The 18124-nt window shown below is 40.2% G+C and overlaps 2 protein-coding genes across 2 annotated transcripts in view; both read right to left on the bottom strand.

Moving 5' to 3' along the window:
* The window catches only part of ncoa2 (nuclear receptor coactivator 2), a 53343-nt gene extending 40194 nt beyond the window's left edge, over positions 1-13149 (bottom strand). Inside the window, exon 1 of the mRNA XM_022744261.1 lies at positions 13059-13149. The gene's annotated coding sequence lies outside the window, so the exon portion shown is untranslated. The remainder of the gene's footprint in view (positions 1-13058) is intronic.
* Positions 13150-14747: 1598 nt separating this feature from the next.
* The window catches only part of tram1 (translocation associated membrane protein 1), a 12129-nt gene continuing 8752 nt past the window's right edge, over positions 14748-18124 (bottom strand). Inside the window, exons 7-11 of the mRNA XM_022744318.1 lie at positions 17956-18026; positions 17632-17736; positions 17311-17454; positions 16601-16752; positions 14748-16377 (exon numbers count right to left, since the gene is read on the bottom strand). Of these exons, the coding sequence (XP_022600039.1) occupies positions 16307-16377; positions 16601-16752; positions 17311-17454; positions 17632-17736; positions 17956-18026 (543 nt within the window). The 3' untranslated portion in view covers positions 14748-16306. The remainder of the gene's footprint in view (positions 16378-16600; positions 16753-17310; positions 17455-17631; positions 17737-17955; positions 18027-18124) is intronic.

The following is an 18124-nucleotide window of genomic DNA, read 5'->3' as shown; positions in this document are numbered from 1 at the left end:
TCTATTGTGGTGTCCTGGTTGGATAAAACCATCCAACCTCATGCTGTCCATATTGGATTTGACATTCACACAATTAACTAAATTACTTTAAGCTCCCACAGTGAAAACTGCACAAGATCTGCATAGAAAAATTATAAAAACAAAGTAATGCTATACTACAGCATTCATATTACAAGTCATACTGCAAGCTCTCACAGCCAAACCCCACTGAGCAATATTTACTGACTCATCAGTTTCAGTACACAGCTGAAAAGGGCTAATTAGAAAGAAAACGGGTATTTCAACACAAAATGCTGTGTAATGCTTTTGTACTAGGATTGTTTGTGTTGTCAGTCAACAGAATGCAAAGCCCAAGTGCACACAGCAAAATGTCAAAACCCTTTCTCAACAACTTTAGTAACTTTATTAAGTTAACTGTTAATGTGCTTCAAACTCACAAGTCATCTTTATCTAGTGCTAACTGGTTGCATTAAGTTAGCATGGAGCTGCAAGTTAAGCGTCTACGTCTAGAGTCCTTTCATTTCCTGGGGGACCTCAAGGCCTATTACATTGTGGAACACAGTGTGCCTTTTTAATCACGGCACACAATTAATTAGACAGGAGAAAAGTTTCAATTTTAAATCATATTCCCATTTGGATAATTAGAAAATGCAACTTTTAACTAAAAAAAAAAAGGACTTTGTCAGGCTATTTGGCCATGCTGAAAAAAGCTCTAAATGAAATGTTTTCTGTGGAAGAACTTGTCTTGTAGTACATGTAGCCTGATGCAGCGAGAGCCAGCCAGCCCCTCTTGGCCTGGGTGATTTCTCCCAAATACCTGCCAAGTGAGCCAGCTGAGGAATGCACTCACGTGATGTCATGTGCTGACATAACTGAGAGTAAACCGATTCCCCTTTTGAACCCTGCGCAAGTCCATAGCTGGAAGCCATGTCGAAAGGTGATATTCAGTATTCTGAACTGCTACACACCACACACAAACAAGCTGAAATCTGTGATGAGTCAGGGTTTAAAATAGAAGGAGACTAAATGCACAGTTTAAATATAAAATCTTCTGCTTCTGTATACAAGTAAATTACAAACATTGTAATACTATCAAGAGCTTGATAGTCTTGAATGACAGTCAATCTGATGTTTTTAATGTAATTTCATAAGTCCCTATTTCTCAACTCCACCTTCCTCTTTTCCTTTTCCCTTTCCTGCATGGCTCTTAGTTCTCATCCTCTGGAGGAATTTCCTCTGGGCTTTAATGCTGTCACATGCTCAGTCTCAGTCCAGCCCTTGATCTGTGGACTGAGTGACAGAATAAGGCAGAGTGTGAAAACACTCTATTGAACTAGTTTAACTGTAATCATTTTTAAATGGCCAAACTGGATCAGAAAAACTTCTGAGTGATAGATTTATTTTACAGTAAGATGAGTTTGTTCTTTGATCATAAACTTAAGTCAATTGCTTCAATGATCTACTTAATAATGGTGAATTTCTTCTCAGAAAATCAATGAGCAGCTACAGTAGGGAGAAATTACTCAGAGAGCAAAACAGAAAAACACTGTTTTACAAGCAATACTGCAGGGAGCATCTGTCGTGCAGTTACATTACTTTAACTGACTGCTGGCATCCCAGGACCCTGGTGTATCTGCTGATGACATTAATTCCCTTTATATACTTTTACATGTGAGGTCTATGCCCCATGTGAGCCTGTATAGGCAATATTCGCTGTTTAAGACTAAACCAAACCACCTCGCACATATTAGATCAGCTGAACCATGCCAATGCTTCCTGTGATATTAAGGGTGGGGACCCGCTGGTGACATTAGTGGAGTGATACAAGACCAGTGGCAAGTCACACCAGAAGTATGCATGCACAAATGCCTCCATGCAAGTGTGCAAAGCATCGAGACACACTGCAGCAGAAGCTCTCATAAGGAAAAGAGTGTGTTCCTTGGGGAGCTTTCTATCCTTGAAGGGCTATTCTACTTGGCACAATAGTGCTGACTGACACATGGTGTAACCTAAACAAAAACAAACTGCCCTGCCAAGCCTGACACTGATCTTCAGCAGCAACATTAATTGAGTTTCATGTTACCCTTGAGTACCTCCATGACACATTCGATGAAGCTACTTGTAAGTTAAAAATGAGGCTTGTTTCAAAAAATAAAAACACAATACAAATATGCAAAGTGACAAAGACAAATGAATCCAGAGTAATAGACACCATCACAGTAAAGCTCGCACCTTCTCCAAAACCTGATACTGGATCATGGGAGTATCTAATTTGCCCAATACACTCAGAGTCCAACCATCTGTTGGTATTTATAGGGAGGTCAAAGATCATCAGGTTAAAAGTTCAAGCTCCCCTTGAACAGACTGCAGCCAATTAAACCATAACTGGTAATAGACAGTTTCATTACCTTACCACCTATCCGTTTGGGACAAAACAAAATAATACCAGTCAGTTCAAAGTGAAACAATAACATTTGTGAATGAAACTGAACAGAAAAAAACCCACTATAAACTGAGTGACCTAATGACTACAACAGATTTCACATCCAAGTTCATACGGTTTTGAATCTGGTACACTGGTACAACAAGGAATTTCTGACACTGGCAGAGTGAGCATGTGCGGTGATCAGAAAGGTTTTCTAAAGTCACACCTTGGGAGTAGTTGTAATCCTTTCTTTCTCTCGGAGTTGGCAAAGGGCTCCCTCTGGGTGAAAGGCTTTGTCACCCAGGCTGAGCTAACAATGCTAATGAGCTGGCTAACAAGGTTCAGATAGGACAATGCTTAGATAGTTCATGTGCTAGAAATTGACCATAATGGCCAGGTCACAGAGGGGCTAAACACCAATGGAGCCCCTACTGGGTGCTTTTTGAATGGTCCACTGATGGCCTTCAATTCAATAAGAATTAAGACTGATGCCTATCCTAATGAAAACACCTGGCCTTTTAGCTCTATTAACAGCAAGCTTTGGTCAAGATCGCCTTCCTAACCAATAATCAATAGATTTTTTTTTTGGTGGGGGGTACATTTGGGCGGTGTGTGGTAAATAATACGATTAGATTATTCAGCCAAACAAAGGTTTCCCCACATTTATATTCTGAAACAAAAGTCACAAAAGTATCCATGCTTCACAGCAAATTGAGCTTGTGACAGCTTAAAGGTTATGAAGTGTTATTTTATAAGGACATAGCTGGTTTAAACCCATGTACTTGCCATGGGACTTTCTCTAAGAATCTAAATCTTTACAGTTATGTGATGTCCCAGAACAAGGCACCTGATACTCATTTAAGTCAGTGGAGAAGTTCAATAACAAACATTACAGGAATGTGGTTGTACTAGGTTTCTGTGGGGAACTTTTACGGTAACATATCTTTAAAGGCAGACATATCTAGAAAGCACCGATGCTCAGAAAACCCTTAAAAGATATGAAGAATTAGACAGGATGTTGTATATGTGTTTTGCCTGAAAATGTCAGACGTTAAAAAAAATGGTACAAGTTTGGCCTGTCATGCTTGAAATTCTCCTTAGCCATGACACCTTTTTTGAACAATGAAAGTGAAAGTATCATTTCTGCTTGAGGGTTGCATGTGTTTTACAAACAAAATGAGGTACTGAACTCAGTGCACATGAAATATTGACACTTAGAGGGTTTGTTTGATGCACGTCAAACAAGTCATAACAAATTAAATAATGACTGTCATAAACACAGTGCCCTTACTTGTGTTAATATTAGCATAAATATAGTATATAGGGTATTCATCTACATTAACAATAGCATAGTTTATACTATATTCCAGGTAAACAAAAAGTGAACTGGAATAGACTTCTATGTCTTACTCAAATATGACTAAAGCACAACAATCAAAAAAAGAAAAGAAAATTTCAGTTTTAATTTCAATGTCTTGTAAAGAGGTTCAGGAAGAGAGAGGCTACTGAAGATTTAAACTATTTTGACTGATAATCCTTGAGTCTTGGTAAGATCAGCATATACACAGATCCTCGCATAAAACAGTGGCATTTATTACACTTTGGAACCATGCCAGCAGATTTCATTGAGCATCTCTGATGCAGACACAACCCTGTGCCAGGTGCCCTTAAATCTGTTGCTCCAGCAGCAACTGCAAGCTACTTCAGCTGGGACCTCAGGGATGGTAAACACAAATGTGTAAGAACCATAATGAAACTGATAAGATGCATCGTAAAGGGTGAGTCATAATGACAAGAGAAAGCAAATGTGTGTATGGCTGCAACTGCCATGTAAATGCATGAGACTGCAATGAGTTGCAGTGTGTGAAAGGGTGTGGGCAGAAAGAACAATTTGTATGCACAGCTGATTGTATCATGCTTTTGAGACAATCTGGAGCTCATCTTGTGACTGGTCTGCATGTCAACTGCATATCTATTGTGTGTGTCCACCATCTTTTATTGCCTCTCACAGTTTGTAAGGAATTAGTTCCCGTGGAGGCCTGAGGCTATACAGTGGAAGCAGACTTCCAGGAGGATAAGGAGGTGCCATGTTAGCAAAGAGGGGAGGGGAAGAGGAGATCAGCTGACACAACTATGTCACTTTATCAGCCACAGACTGAGACAATGTGACAGGCTAACACTCAGTCTCACAGCAAATGCACACACAAAGGTCTGACAAATCTGCAAGACACTACTAACCAAAAGTGGTTAAATTCAGATTTAAATTAGGCAGAGTAAAGTAGATAGGACAGATAGAGGTTCTTAGCGTTTTCCTGCTCCACTGAACCAAAGTGTGAGCAGGGTAATAATCTGTGGAGCACATTTAGGGGGATGACTTTAAACCCCAGCATTACCTGATTAAGAGCGCTGCTGCTCTGACAGTGGAACATGTAATTGGACCAGACAGAGTAAAGAAAAAAGTGAAGCAGCCTTCTCGCCCTCTCGCTCTCTGTCATTCTCTCCATTTACACAGTCCCCTGCTGAAACACTCGGTGACAGCCAGGTCAGGTAGACCCCACAACTAAGGCTATTTAACCTCTATTTAGCAAAGCAGGTCACTGACAGAGTCAATAATGGGAGCTACAGTAGTGTTTTTTTTTCAGGTTGAGTTTACTGGGAAATAAATGTTTATATCACCACGTTTGAATCGAATCTGGCTCTGGTCTAAAAAGCTGTATAAAACAAGATAAATGTTTGTCACGTCCTTCCCTTGCACGGCAATACATCAAAGTATGTATTGTTTCGTGTCCATACTTGGATTAGAATTACCAACAAAGGATTAATCTACAAATAACAAACAATGTGAAGGATTATTTCGCACTAACAAGTGAACTCCACTATTTACACCCTAATCAGCCATCTAGCACTGATAAAACCCTGCCAGGTCAAACAGGACTCTGGTCTTCATTTCAGGCACAGGTGGAGTCCATCTGGCTGTGTATCCTGCTTCCCATTAATATTTAAGTGTCAGATAAATTCCAAAAATGCTGGTGATTCATTAAATATTTTTTTTTTTTTTTTTTTAAGGATGGTCATGTGATGATGAGGAGATGAAGAACAGGGTGACATCTTCTGATATGTTTTAATACTTCATCTGCTGCCTTCAAATCTATTTAGGGTCAAAGATCTCCCGCCCAGCAATGTGTGTTTCAAACTGAGATATTGTCAGTCAGCTCCTGTAGCAGGAGCATCAGCGTAACATCATGGCTCTGACTCTCCTCTGTAATTCCCTCTCCAATGAACGCGTTTGTTTTGTGTTCCACTGCCAGATGAGATGGGAATCGGTTTTGTTTTGACGGCCCAGATCTTCAGGTGCCAAAACCACAAATCTCTGGAGTAAAGGAGTGAATAGAAGCATTTTAACATGCAAACAAAAACATGCCCACTCACATAGTCCACGAGGGACAAATATAGGTAATTTTGCAGATTGGGTAAAATGTAATTAAATTATGTAGCATTTCAGTGCTTGCAAATATGAAATTACCTAAATAATTTGAGTGGGTATTAATAGCATAAACATACAAATACCAAAATGAAAGGATTTTTAAAGTCACTTCTGGAAAAGTTCAGGAACTTAAGCCCCAGTATTGTATTTTTCACTCTGTTATTACAGACAAAACAGCCTTTAGCTTACTAACATGGCGTGGGGGGTGTACCCACAGCATCTTGATTTAGAAAACATATGTAGTGCATAGTCAATGCTAATTGTATTCAGGAAGAGTGGAGAGAGAGAGAGTGCTTTCATTCCTCTTTACCCCACATTAAAAAGGACATGACCTGCCTTATTTTATCTAATTACTATCAACAAATCCCATGAAAAGCAAACCCCAACAATAAGTTATAAAAAGGAACCTTAAGAAATTAAAGTGCAATATTCTCTTCTTAAAATCAACACAGCAAGTGCAGTTCTTTTCTCTCAGCTTGCCAACCTTGAAGTTGAATAAGCACTGAGCCTTCATGCTTGCATTATCTGAGCAACTTGAACATAAAATCTCTAAATATAAAACCTAAATTCTGTACAAGTGAATGAAGCCCTGGCAATCTAACTGTATCTCACAGATCAATAAAGGAAAACTCTTGATGGGTGCATTATGCATGCATGACTTTTATTTTACTTTGGCCCTGGTATGTTCAACGAGTATGTTAGTACATGTTTAATAATGTTTTGATGTTTTCTGTTCTCACTTGGATTCTGCCTGGTCACCACCAATCAATAACCCATCTAGCATGAACCTCTAATCACCACCTCTATTCCTCATTCAGAAAATTTTTCATTTTCATAGTTATTAATAGAAAGTCGTTTATCATATAAAATCAGATAATTTGCTGATTATATCTCACATTAAGAAAATTAATCAGACTCTGGTCTATGTCACTGTACATTGAGAACCTTTAGAACCAATTGGCAAAGTAAGTTGTATGATATTACACTGGCACAAGAAACGCATTTATCATTCCTGAATTATCTGGATTATATAGACTATTGCTAAATTACTTGTTAATTACAAATAACCTGTTAGATACTCCTGCATGTCAATCAGGTAATGAAAAGCTCATTTACATGCACACCATGTTCACCTATTCACATTGCTCGTTTCATTCACCATTTATGGTTCATAGTGGGAGTTAACGGGCCGTGATACGAGGCTCATGAACCTGTACAACATTTTATGTTCTCTGTGATTAATAAAAGGAAAACAAGTACTTCAGCTGATGGGTTTGTACTTAATTTAGTCTTAATATTAACCTACTGTATACCTCACTGTACAATACTGATGGAAAACACAGGTCAGCTAAGGAGATTCCCTCCCCATGCTGAAAACAGTAAAGATAAAACAAGCAAAACTATATTATAGGTCACTGAAGGAACACTGCTGAGTCAGCAGAGAGCAAGAGAGAGAGAGCGAGAGAGAGAAAAATAGATAGAGAGGGAAAGAGAAATCACGCTGATCAGAATTTGACCCTCACAATGTGTACAGAAACGAAAAGCCTGAAACTGAATCCCCACATTCCTCTGGCTTTATGACAAGCGAGTGAGAAATGCTGCTGCTCTGTACGTCATTCCATACTACCTTAGCACAGCCTGTGATGGTGGTGAACGACTGCTCTTTAGCTCCACTCCACCACAAGACTGTATACTAGATTTTCTCAGGACTGATTCACACTGCATATTTTTGGACCACCCACCCAACTCCAGCAGGCAGCTTGCTCAATCCAAGTTTTCTCTCCCTCCCTTGGTGCCAAGGATTCCACCCTGGGCAGTGGGAAAGGTGCCAACCACATGCTAGCACCCTCGCTAGCACCCGATGCCACAAACACATTGTGGCAGAGGGAAAGGCAATTCACCCACTCACACAAATTAAGACTTCATAACACGCTCCCTAACCTTTATCTACAACTGCATCCTGTCCTGTCTTGCTTTGTGTTATTACACCTTTGATGACAGAAAGAGCAAAGGAGGCTCAGCTCTTCTTAATGAAAATGAGCTACGTACATGCTCAAAATAGTAACAGTTATTAGATGTAACATATTGTACATCTAAGCAATACCAGCCTCACAACACAAGGAAAAACAGCTGCAGAAGCATTGTCATGCAGTCATGTGACCTCTGTTGTCTCCTCTATTCAAGCCAAACTGGCTAAGGGCACCTTCTTTGCAATGAGCAGTAGACACCACAATATCATTTAGCTTGGGAGATCAATATGCACTTTGCTGTGGCTGACCTACATAAGTAGAGGAGCGTGGACTGTCGAAATCATTGGATTGCCTGTGAGCCTCAAGATCCTTGGAGCCCTGGAGGAGTCTCCATGGGAGTAGAGGATGAGGCAGCCTACGGTGTGATGTTACAAATCTCAGTTTTAAAAACATTACAGATTTAAATAACTCTCAAATAACTAGCCATATCATTCTAACATGAACTGACTGCCATGGGCAATTTCCCCACCAGAAAAATGATCTCAGACAAGTCAAGGACACTTCGACAGTGCATTTGTTTGCCAATATACAGTAGCTCTTAAATGTTCCAAGAGCTAATTTGAGCTCAATATTATCATCAAACAACTGTAATGTCACGGGAATCCCTTCAATCAATCCTGAACAAACCCTGCAATTTAGCGTCTGCCTGACAGTACTTCTCTTCATTGTTAAATCTTCAACTCTTTCATGACAAGCACTGTACTTGGATAATTTTTGCATAAGACACAGAATCAGTTAAACCGAAAAACATCCTGTACAGACTGCTGTTAACAAGACAAGATCCACTCTCGGCAGATAGATGGGTTGGCTGATTTGAGGTCAGCTAAACAAGACAATGACAACATGCCTTGAAGCAAAGAGGGAGTAAATACTCCCCGCTCCTCCTCTTCCATGTCAGAGCCCTCTCAGCTTTCCATCAAACATCTCTGCCTCGCTTTATACGTCTCTCCTCTGTCATTTCCCCCTCCTCTCTCCCTCTGCTGTAAAAACCTGGCCATTACCCCACAGCTCATCCCTCACGCCCACCCAGGACCTGTCACAGGGCTGTTTCCATGACAACACAAACGCAGAAACAGCAGGGTGAGATGCCCAGTGAGACAAGGCAAACGGATACCAGGGGGAGGGGTGCATCATGTCAGGAACACACAGTGGACCTTATATAGCATGTGATGGACAGATAACACGATGTTGCCGGATTTGTTACAACTAAACTTGAGTGGAAGCCACATGGTTTCTGGTGTGTTTGTTTAAACTGTGTAAGCGTGCAGCCAAGGTCTACTGTATCTTCCAGTATGGGCTCAATCATTTAATGTAATCTATTAAATTTAAAATGTATATACATAAATAAATAAATAAATCAAAGACAGTTATCTTTACTGGCCTGGCAGGAGCAGCCTTTGCTGAAAGCAATAACTCCTTGAATGGAATGTGCAGATTTGAGCAAGGGCAGTAATACTTTGCAACATCCTTATGAAAGCCCAGATTCTTACCAGCCTTTCGGCACTGGATCTTGTCATTTGACACTGCTTTTAAAAAGGAGCCTAGGAGTACAGAGCCTGTGTGAGACTGAGGGGTATGGTGTTGTTCAAGAGGTGGCCATACTAAGCGGTAGAGACAGGGATGTCATTTTCCAGCCTGGTTCAAATGAGTCAACTTAATGTTGTTAGCAAAGAAAAGTGTATGGAAACAAGAGAAGCAGTGTAGCTCGCTGGTAAAATGTGACAATGTTTAAAACAGGATTTATGTTTAAATCAAACATAAGTGTTTCTTACATTGTTTAGGTGTCATACATCATCATAAGCTTTAAGATGATGCAAAAGTGAAGGTTCGAGCTTAATTAGCTAACTATGAGCTAAATTAGTATTTTACAAAAGAAGTCCAGAAATGAGTAAAGTATTGAGGTGAGTGTGAATGTGTTCATTCTTCTAAAACTGATTATGATTTGAGTGGGGCTTTGGTTACAAGCCTGAAATAAGTTCACATGCTTAAATAAACCTTAATGCCCTATTAACAATGAGTAAGAATTACCTGGGGACCTCATGCGATTAGGAATTCACCTCCCCGTTGTGTGTCATGCAATGCATTCATTCGGAATAAATAAGAACTCACTTGAATTTGTGCTTGAAATGCAATTCAAGTATGAATTAAAGTCTAAATTTAATTGCAGACTCAAAAAAATGGGAAAAAAATGAAGCCAGTGGACAGAATTGAGAACAGAAATTATTAATTATCTCAGGAAGTCCCCCATATAGAGCTCAAGCTCTTCAAATGTCGTTTCATTCAACCAACAGTCTGAAACCCAAAGTTTAAATTGAGTTTACAATCACGGAAGACAAAGGAAGCCAGAAAATGTTCATACTGGAAAAGCTGGACACAAAGAAATTAGGCATCTTTGACTCAAAATGTCTAAAGATGATTTGTGAAGATTTTCTCATACAAATGCCTGCATAAATTACAAAGCATAAAAGTTACATTAAATTTTACATTATACTGGGACTGGAGTATAAAAAACTAATTACTGGACTAACATTGGTCCACTAGTGACACACAGCAACCAAGAACTGGAAGTATATGCAGCAGAACAAGGGTCAAATGATTACAGTATCACTCAGGTGATGCAACAAAGCAACCTATCACAGGGCAAAAGTCAGTGATTACAAGATGAAAGGTTTGTTTCCAAGTGCTGTGGAACGCACTGCTTTGTTTATGGAGTTATGAACAAACAATGAGAATGGAGTAGGCAAACATAAAGAACTAAACAGAAACATAGAAAGACAGAGGGGGTGTGAAGGAAACTACAGGGATTAGTGGAGCCCAGAGTGTGAGAGGACAGCTAGCCACCAAGAGAGCAGGAGATGGATGTGGAGATTGTTTCCGAATGATGTGACAAGCTGGGCATTACACTGCCACACACCTGTTGCTATAGCTGTAGTTTACTGTAGTGTAGTGTGTTCAGGCAGAGAACTACTTCTAATAGCCATTACACGGACCGTGCCAAGTCAATGTGAGAAACCCTCCAGTCAGTTATCCTTGTATAAACATCCTCATACAGGCACTTGCATACACGCTTGCATGAATTCCTGGACTGTCAACATCCCAACACAGTCATTCTTTTGCATTGTTATGTTGAAATCACATAAAACTACTTTTCCTAAGATGAGGCAAAGACAATAGCCATGTTATAAAATTCTTAATATACAATAATATGTTTCTACCTCAAAAACAAAACAAACAACAAAAGCTTGGGCATCCAATAATACGACATACTGAAGCAACACACGTTTGCATCTGGACCAGACTGCATTCTCTTAGGAGAGGGCTATCACAGTTATCATATGCCTGCTCTGTGTCCTCATATAACACACTCTCAAAATTAAAATCAGGTCAGATTAGAAGGAAATTTTCTTCTTGACATGTCCTGTCTTCCAAGGACAAACATTTTGATCTCTTACTATCCACAAAAGAAAAAAAAGAGCTTTTTTTGAGAGTGAGTTTTGTTACACTGAAATGAAAAAGTCAATAACTTCAGGCACTATGCCTTGGAGATAAAACGCTTTTCAGGCTGGCAGGAGCAATATTTTTTAAGTGTTTAACAGGCAACACATGCACGCATTTGAGAGGAATAAACACATATCTTTAAACTCATAATTTTATATGCTCTAGCCTTTCTCCGTGTGCGGTTAATGAGAAATATGAACCACATGCCAACATTGTTTCTTTTAAACTTCTTGAGAGTTTACTTTGCATATGCCTACCAGCAGGTCTGACTGAAATCCATCACATCACATCTTCACTGAAGCCCTGAAGTCGCAGCCAAACCGCAGCTGAACAACATGTCATGTTAAATCTCAAACCACTGATGTGACACAAGTACCGTGCACCATCAGGTGGGCAGAGTGATGCAACAGAAACTGCTCAACTGGTTCCAGGGATGCATTCCTCCAGCATTACTGAGAGGAGCGTTGACAATCACTGAAATGGCACAAGCTGTCTGCCTGTATAGTCCTGAATCAGTCAAGCAGGAGAGCCTTTAGAAGCAGTGCACTGCACTCTCAACACTGGCACAACAATGCAACACACAAGTCAACCCCTCTAAGCTGCATTCCTCCATACTGCATTAGCGCCTTATATTTTCATAGAGCATCTTCTGTGTTCAATTAAAACGTCCTGCCTCTATTTATCTCGACATTGAAGCCGACGCGAAACTCTAATAACTGTATTGCCACCTAATTATTTTTAAAGATTTTCTGACGTATTTGGAAAGCTATGCCACAACATTCTGCAAGCACCCTGCAGACTTTTCCTCCTCCAATCTTGAGTGTAGAACCACTGACAACTTTCTGAGTACTTTTTCGAATGTTTGAAACTACTGGTTTAAGTGTCAAAGTGTTCACATTGTGGCTTGGCTGCTAACTAGCCTATTAGTACAGCACCTCGACAATGCATAGTAACGCCAGCCAAACACAAGAGAAACATTAGTTCAGCAAAAATGATAATGGTCCCTGCATCCTGAACAAATGCAGAAATTTCGTCAACTTACCTAATGTAGCAAGTAGTGAAGAGGCATGGTTAACAGCACAACAAACAAGGTTAACAGCCCGCTCAAACACATGGTGGGGAGAACTGTCCTGACTCTCTCATATATTCTGACAACGACGTTCAAACAGCAAGACTAGCCTACAGCTAAACAGTTAGCATGCTAACTACGTTCCTGCTATACTGGCGAACTTCGCCCGGTGTTGTATGCACGGTCACTCGCTCACTCAGCACAAAAAACAATGACATATGAAAGTACTGTGCACGCTACATTTTACTTTACATTAAATGTACATGTGACCATACAGCCACCAAATAAAAACGGCGCATAAACATTGCAATAACTCGGTTGCAAGCTCGCTGTCTGAGCCGTCTAATTGACTTTGCTGCAGAAAACACTATTGACACAGTCAGCGAGCTTAGCCAAGAAGCTAGCGCTTGCTAATAAGCTAACGCCGAAGCGAGAGCCTGTGCCAGACAGACACACAACCGAGATTGAAGACCTCGCACTGGATCATGGATTTCACAACCAAAACACCACGTCCCGTCTCTACAAGGAGCGCCAACGCGTGTGGCTACTTACGATTTAATACTTTCGGCTGTGTCCTCGCTGTTAAATTCCGTTTATCAGAAGCAGCTCTGACCTTCGCGGTAGTGAAACAACATTTCTGCTGGCTAACTGTGCCGCCATGTTACTCCTGCTCTGCAAACCAATACTGAGTGTTTATCTGGCTGGTGCTATCCTCCCCCACACCAAACCACATCACGGGGCTCCAGCAGTATCAACTCAGTTACCGCCGGGGTTCGTGAGCAACCCCACGGCGATTTACCTGTTATGATGACACAGGACTTGCAAATTGATTCAACAGTATCAATTTGTCGATATTTAATTTGACACCCACTAACAGCTACTTAAAACACCACTGTGTCACGAGTGTCAGTAATGTTTAAATGTGCGTCGTGGTTTTAAATGTGGTCAAACTATGACCCCCCACCCCCTATCCCAACTCAGGTTTTTGATTATAGCTAGACCTAAACAAAACATATTAAGTGTGTTATACACGTTACGCTAATATATCCACACCACTGTGAATACGGCTTACCAAGATGTGTGTAAATTTGAGGTCATAAAGATTTATGTCAGCCTGTAAAATAATGTGAGTAAGCGTTGTGCCGCAAATAAAAAGGCTGGTAAAAGGAATGCAGTTGGGGCTTCCCTTAATCTCATAAAGTTCAATTTCAGTCCAGTCTAGTTAATTTTAAGATGCTATAACACTTATCACTGGCAGTATAGTGATGAGAAAATGTGCAATGGGGGGGCAAGAGTTTTTTTTCAACTGACACCATGCCATTTTGGTTGGTATTTTAAGGAAGGGGACTAAATATATTAAAACATAAAAGGAAAGTAAACAGTACAAGATCACAAGCGTACAACAAATAACCGTGTCCCACTTACTCTGCTACCTTGATTTACTGTCTGGTCAAGAATCCGTGGATCAATCCAGCAAGCAGGCGTATTCTTCCCACCAAAACATGTGCAACACCGCCACCATGTGGCGGAAAGGCAAAGCGTCAACACGGTGGTTTCCACATGTTTTCACGCACCAGAGTAAAATGTGGAATGCAGAGAAGAAAGAAAAGAAACCCCATGTAGACACATTCAGCCACTCACCACCATTAGTTCTCTCAGATCTTTCCACCCAAAACAAACTTGTGTAATCATTTCCCATGGCGCCTCCTGGTTTTAGCCACCTGGGAGGAGTTTAAAATTTACAATAAAATGTACAGTGTGGCTGATTTCAGTATTTTTAGACTATATGTAGACTCATGTTTAAATTTGACCAACTAACTAAAAGCTTTTTATATTTCTTCCCACGATGTTATTCCTGGCGGCCTGAATGCTTACTTTCATGTTTGGAAATAGAATTGAATTACCAATTTAAATAAAGACTCAGTAAACTGCATTCTTATTTTGAGTTACTAGTAGTGCATTCAAATCAGTATTCATAAAATCCTCCACCTTCTAAAACCCCCATGATGTGGTGTATTATAGTGACATTAACTTATTCTCCTTATTCATTTTATATTTAGCACTCTTTGAAACCTCGTTAGGGAGCAACTGAACTTACAAGTCAAATAATCACCAGGCCTCTTCTTTCATGACAGCTACAATTTTAAATGAATAAGGTTATTGTCCTTTATTTGTGACATGTTTGTCACACATGTGAAGTACATACAAATACTAACACAGCCAAATAATGATTCTGAAAGCTCTTTTTCAATAAAACATTTTATTCCTTTGCTGGATAGATAAAACCTCAGGACAAGTTGAGAAAACCACTGATGTACTGCCAGAGGCGACCGTGACTCACTGCTGTGTGCCTAAAATTAGTAAATGGGTTTATTCTTTAGAATAAACCAGTGTTACCTTGGTGATCGATTCTCACAATACAGCTGACTGCACTCCATAGCTTTGTAAATTTGTTTTATGGCATGTAAGTAAAAAGGGATATATCAACAGTCACCCAGGCTCATTTGGCACAGTCAACAGTGGGTAAAGGTTTAGGGTTAGAGCCAAACAACATATGGTTTTCTCATTCTCAGTCCATGCTTTTACAACAAATCATTCTTGTGGACATTTTCAGGTAAGCCATAGTATGCAAGGGAAAACAAATACAATAAACCAATTTCACTTCAGCTACAAATAAAGAGGGACATACACAGTTCAATCAAACTGACTAAAGGGATGTTTCGCCTGATTTTGTCCTTTTGTCACCTCCGATAAAATGATCTTACATCGCTCAAAATGAAAACATAAGGTGTTTATTCATTAACAGCATTATAGGCAGCAATAGATTCTGTGTCATTTCATGGCTGTGTTGTGATTACAAAGCTGTTCTGAACTCCCAACAATCAAATACTACGTCTCTGTTGGAAGTTTTGTACAATACTGAACTGTGAATCTACTTGGAGTATTACACGGTGAAGTCTCCCATTTTCCTTGGTTGCTTTTACACACTCTCCCTTATTCTATCCATGAGTGGATATTGAAAACTACTTCCATATTTTACCTCGCTTTCCATCTAAGGTGTGTCGGTGAGTGACATGGTGAAAAACACTGTAACAATGTCTTGTGTTGTGGGTTTGAACAGTCTGTGATGTGAACCCTAAAGACAGAGATTCTAATAAGACTGTATGCAGCCTCCAGTGATGGAAAAACAAGAGATATTACAATAGGAAGTCACAAACTCCCTATATTGTCCGCAAAAAGAGGGACAGGAGTCAGCGGAAAAGAAGGGGTGAGCTGAGCTAGCAGGTATAAATACAAGAACAAAATGGAAATAAAAACACAAGCTGGAATACACAGTATTTGGGAAAAGCATGAAATGGCCTGACTTGGGGAGAAACGTTAAACACTGACGTCATCATTCCTGAAATTTTAAAATTACACACCCTGTACAAAACAATCCGTATCAATAGGCACTTCTTAAATAAGGTCTTTTTTTTCTCTTTTTTCTTCAATAGTTTATTTCTGAATTTGTTTTCTTTTTTCATTCGTAATGGCACAGCAGAGCAATGATTCTCAAATCAAGGCGCGCTGGACAACTGGCGACAAGCAAAGCTAAAAATGCATTCTGGCCCTTGAAGTCCAGCTGGGTGGTCAGTCCTGTGTGAGAGCTGAAAATGCATATCATGGTGGAGAAGTGGAGGGTCTGTTGGTTGGGCACGGCCATGGAGGCATTGGGGAGAGATGGTTCTTTGGGAAGGGGGGTGGGGGGGGCGTGTGTGTGTGTGTGTGTGTGACAGGATGGGCCGATGAGGGGAATGTGTTTATGATGACTTCTCTTTTCTTGCTCTTGGTGAATCAGCTCCATGGGAGTTCACTCCATTTACTCCATTGGCTGAAAACAAAGAACACATCTAAGTTAGTCCCATGTAAAGAGTAGGTAAGCATGGATATTATGCATTTTAGATGTGGTTCTGTGTTCGTCTTCAGACTTGTTGGTTTCCTCTATTTTAACTTCATATTTCATTTTTGTCCGTTCAAAATGTGCAGTAATTTGCAGGAGAATCCTTCATAAAAGAAAAGTAAACACGCTCCGTTCTATGTCCTTGTTCCCTCACCTTTGTCTTTCTTTGATTTGCTCTTGGAAGGAACTTGTTTCTTTTTCAAGGTCTGAGCTTGGGCATGCTCTCTCCACCGGCGCAGCTGAAAGTTGATAAATTTCCACATCATGAAGGCCTGAGTGAGGCAGATAGCGGCCAGGACAGTTATCCTAGTAGAAAGAGGAAACAGTCAGTAAATCCTACTCGCAAATATTGGTCAAAAGGGGAAACCACCCTCAGTTACTCAATATACAAAGCAGCCAATTATGGAGTGATAAAGTTGCTGTTTTTTTGGTGTGTAGTTTTCTTGATTCCTTACAACTAACTCTAACTCCAGCGAAACAGACACAAGTTGTGCGTGTAGAAACGGCTCCTTAAGAATTTTCTCACTTGCCTTTGCAACTGCTTGTAATGTGGTTAGACTACATTCTAATATATTGAAGCCGGTGTTGGTGAGCAACTCTCTTCCTTTTCTACAGTGGAGCTCTTTCTGTGTGATAGCTGAACCTCAAGGGTTACATGGTGGGTCTAGAAAGAAGCTCTTGTTCCTTTATTGTACAGTAAGTGGCTGACCTCATGTAAGCACATGATTTCCATAGTGGCATTAAACTCTCAGTGTAATAATGCTATAGATATATTTTGTGGATTTTTGATGCTATTCTTCTGTGACTTTTTAAGTAAAAAAAAAAAAAAAAGTTAGTCCCATTTCTCTCCTCAGACACACTTACCGTACAAAAAGAACATTAAAGTTTCCTGCAGCCAAATCAAAGCCTTGGTTCTCAGCTGTGGCGAGGCCAAAGCCCACGGTGAGGACAGACAAGGACAGGGTGAGCAGCCGTCCGAGGACAAACAACACGGCCCATATAGTGAAACTGGAAGACAAGAGGACGAGCGTTGTGATGCATTCAAGACTTCAGTAATCTCACTAGGTAAAAATTTAATGGATTTATTTATATATGCATACAAGTGAGTAGCACACACCGCAAAAAATAGAGAAAATTCTTTCTTCTTCTTCTAAATTCTTTAAAAAGGAGGAAATGAGAACTCACCCCATTTGTCTGTTCTCGTTGCTGAAGTACACCAGGCGGGAAACGTGGAAGAGGAGCTCGACAAAATAGTGCAGCACGAGCAGGACCAGACACAGACGGTTCAGACTGGAAGACACAAGGAGACATGATTCTCCTTTAGTACAACTGACAGGAACAACAGAGGGGGACACTACTGCAGAGCCTTTCAGCCTCTGTTCAGATTGCAAACAATGCTCCTTTGCTTGTAACTTGCTCCTGAGGGGCAGCGTAAGAACAAAGAAAAATGTCACATGTTCCATGCAATCACACACAGAATTTCAAGCTTTCCTAAACAGCGGCTCTTACTTCAGAATGTAGGCGCCGGCAATGTGGACCAGGTACAGGAAGATGTACACAAGCTGGCGTGGAATATCCTCCTAAACAGTAAACAGAAAGGACGAGAGGCCAGAAAATGGTCAAAATATTTACAGCATTGTGGCTCTGCACATAGAATTAAGCAAAAAAAAAAAAAAAA

The sequence above is a fragment of the Seriola dumerili genome, unplaced genomic scaffold (genome assembly GCF_002260705.1).
Source record: "Seriola dumerili isolate Sdu_G_001 unplaced genomic scaffold, Sdu_1.0 BDQW01000079.1, whole genome shotgun sequence".
NCBI lineage: Eukaryota > Metazoa > Chordata > Actinopteri > Carangiformes > Carangidae > Seriola > Seriola dumerili.
This window is presented reverse-complemented; position numbering and strand designations above follow the sequence as displayed.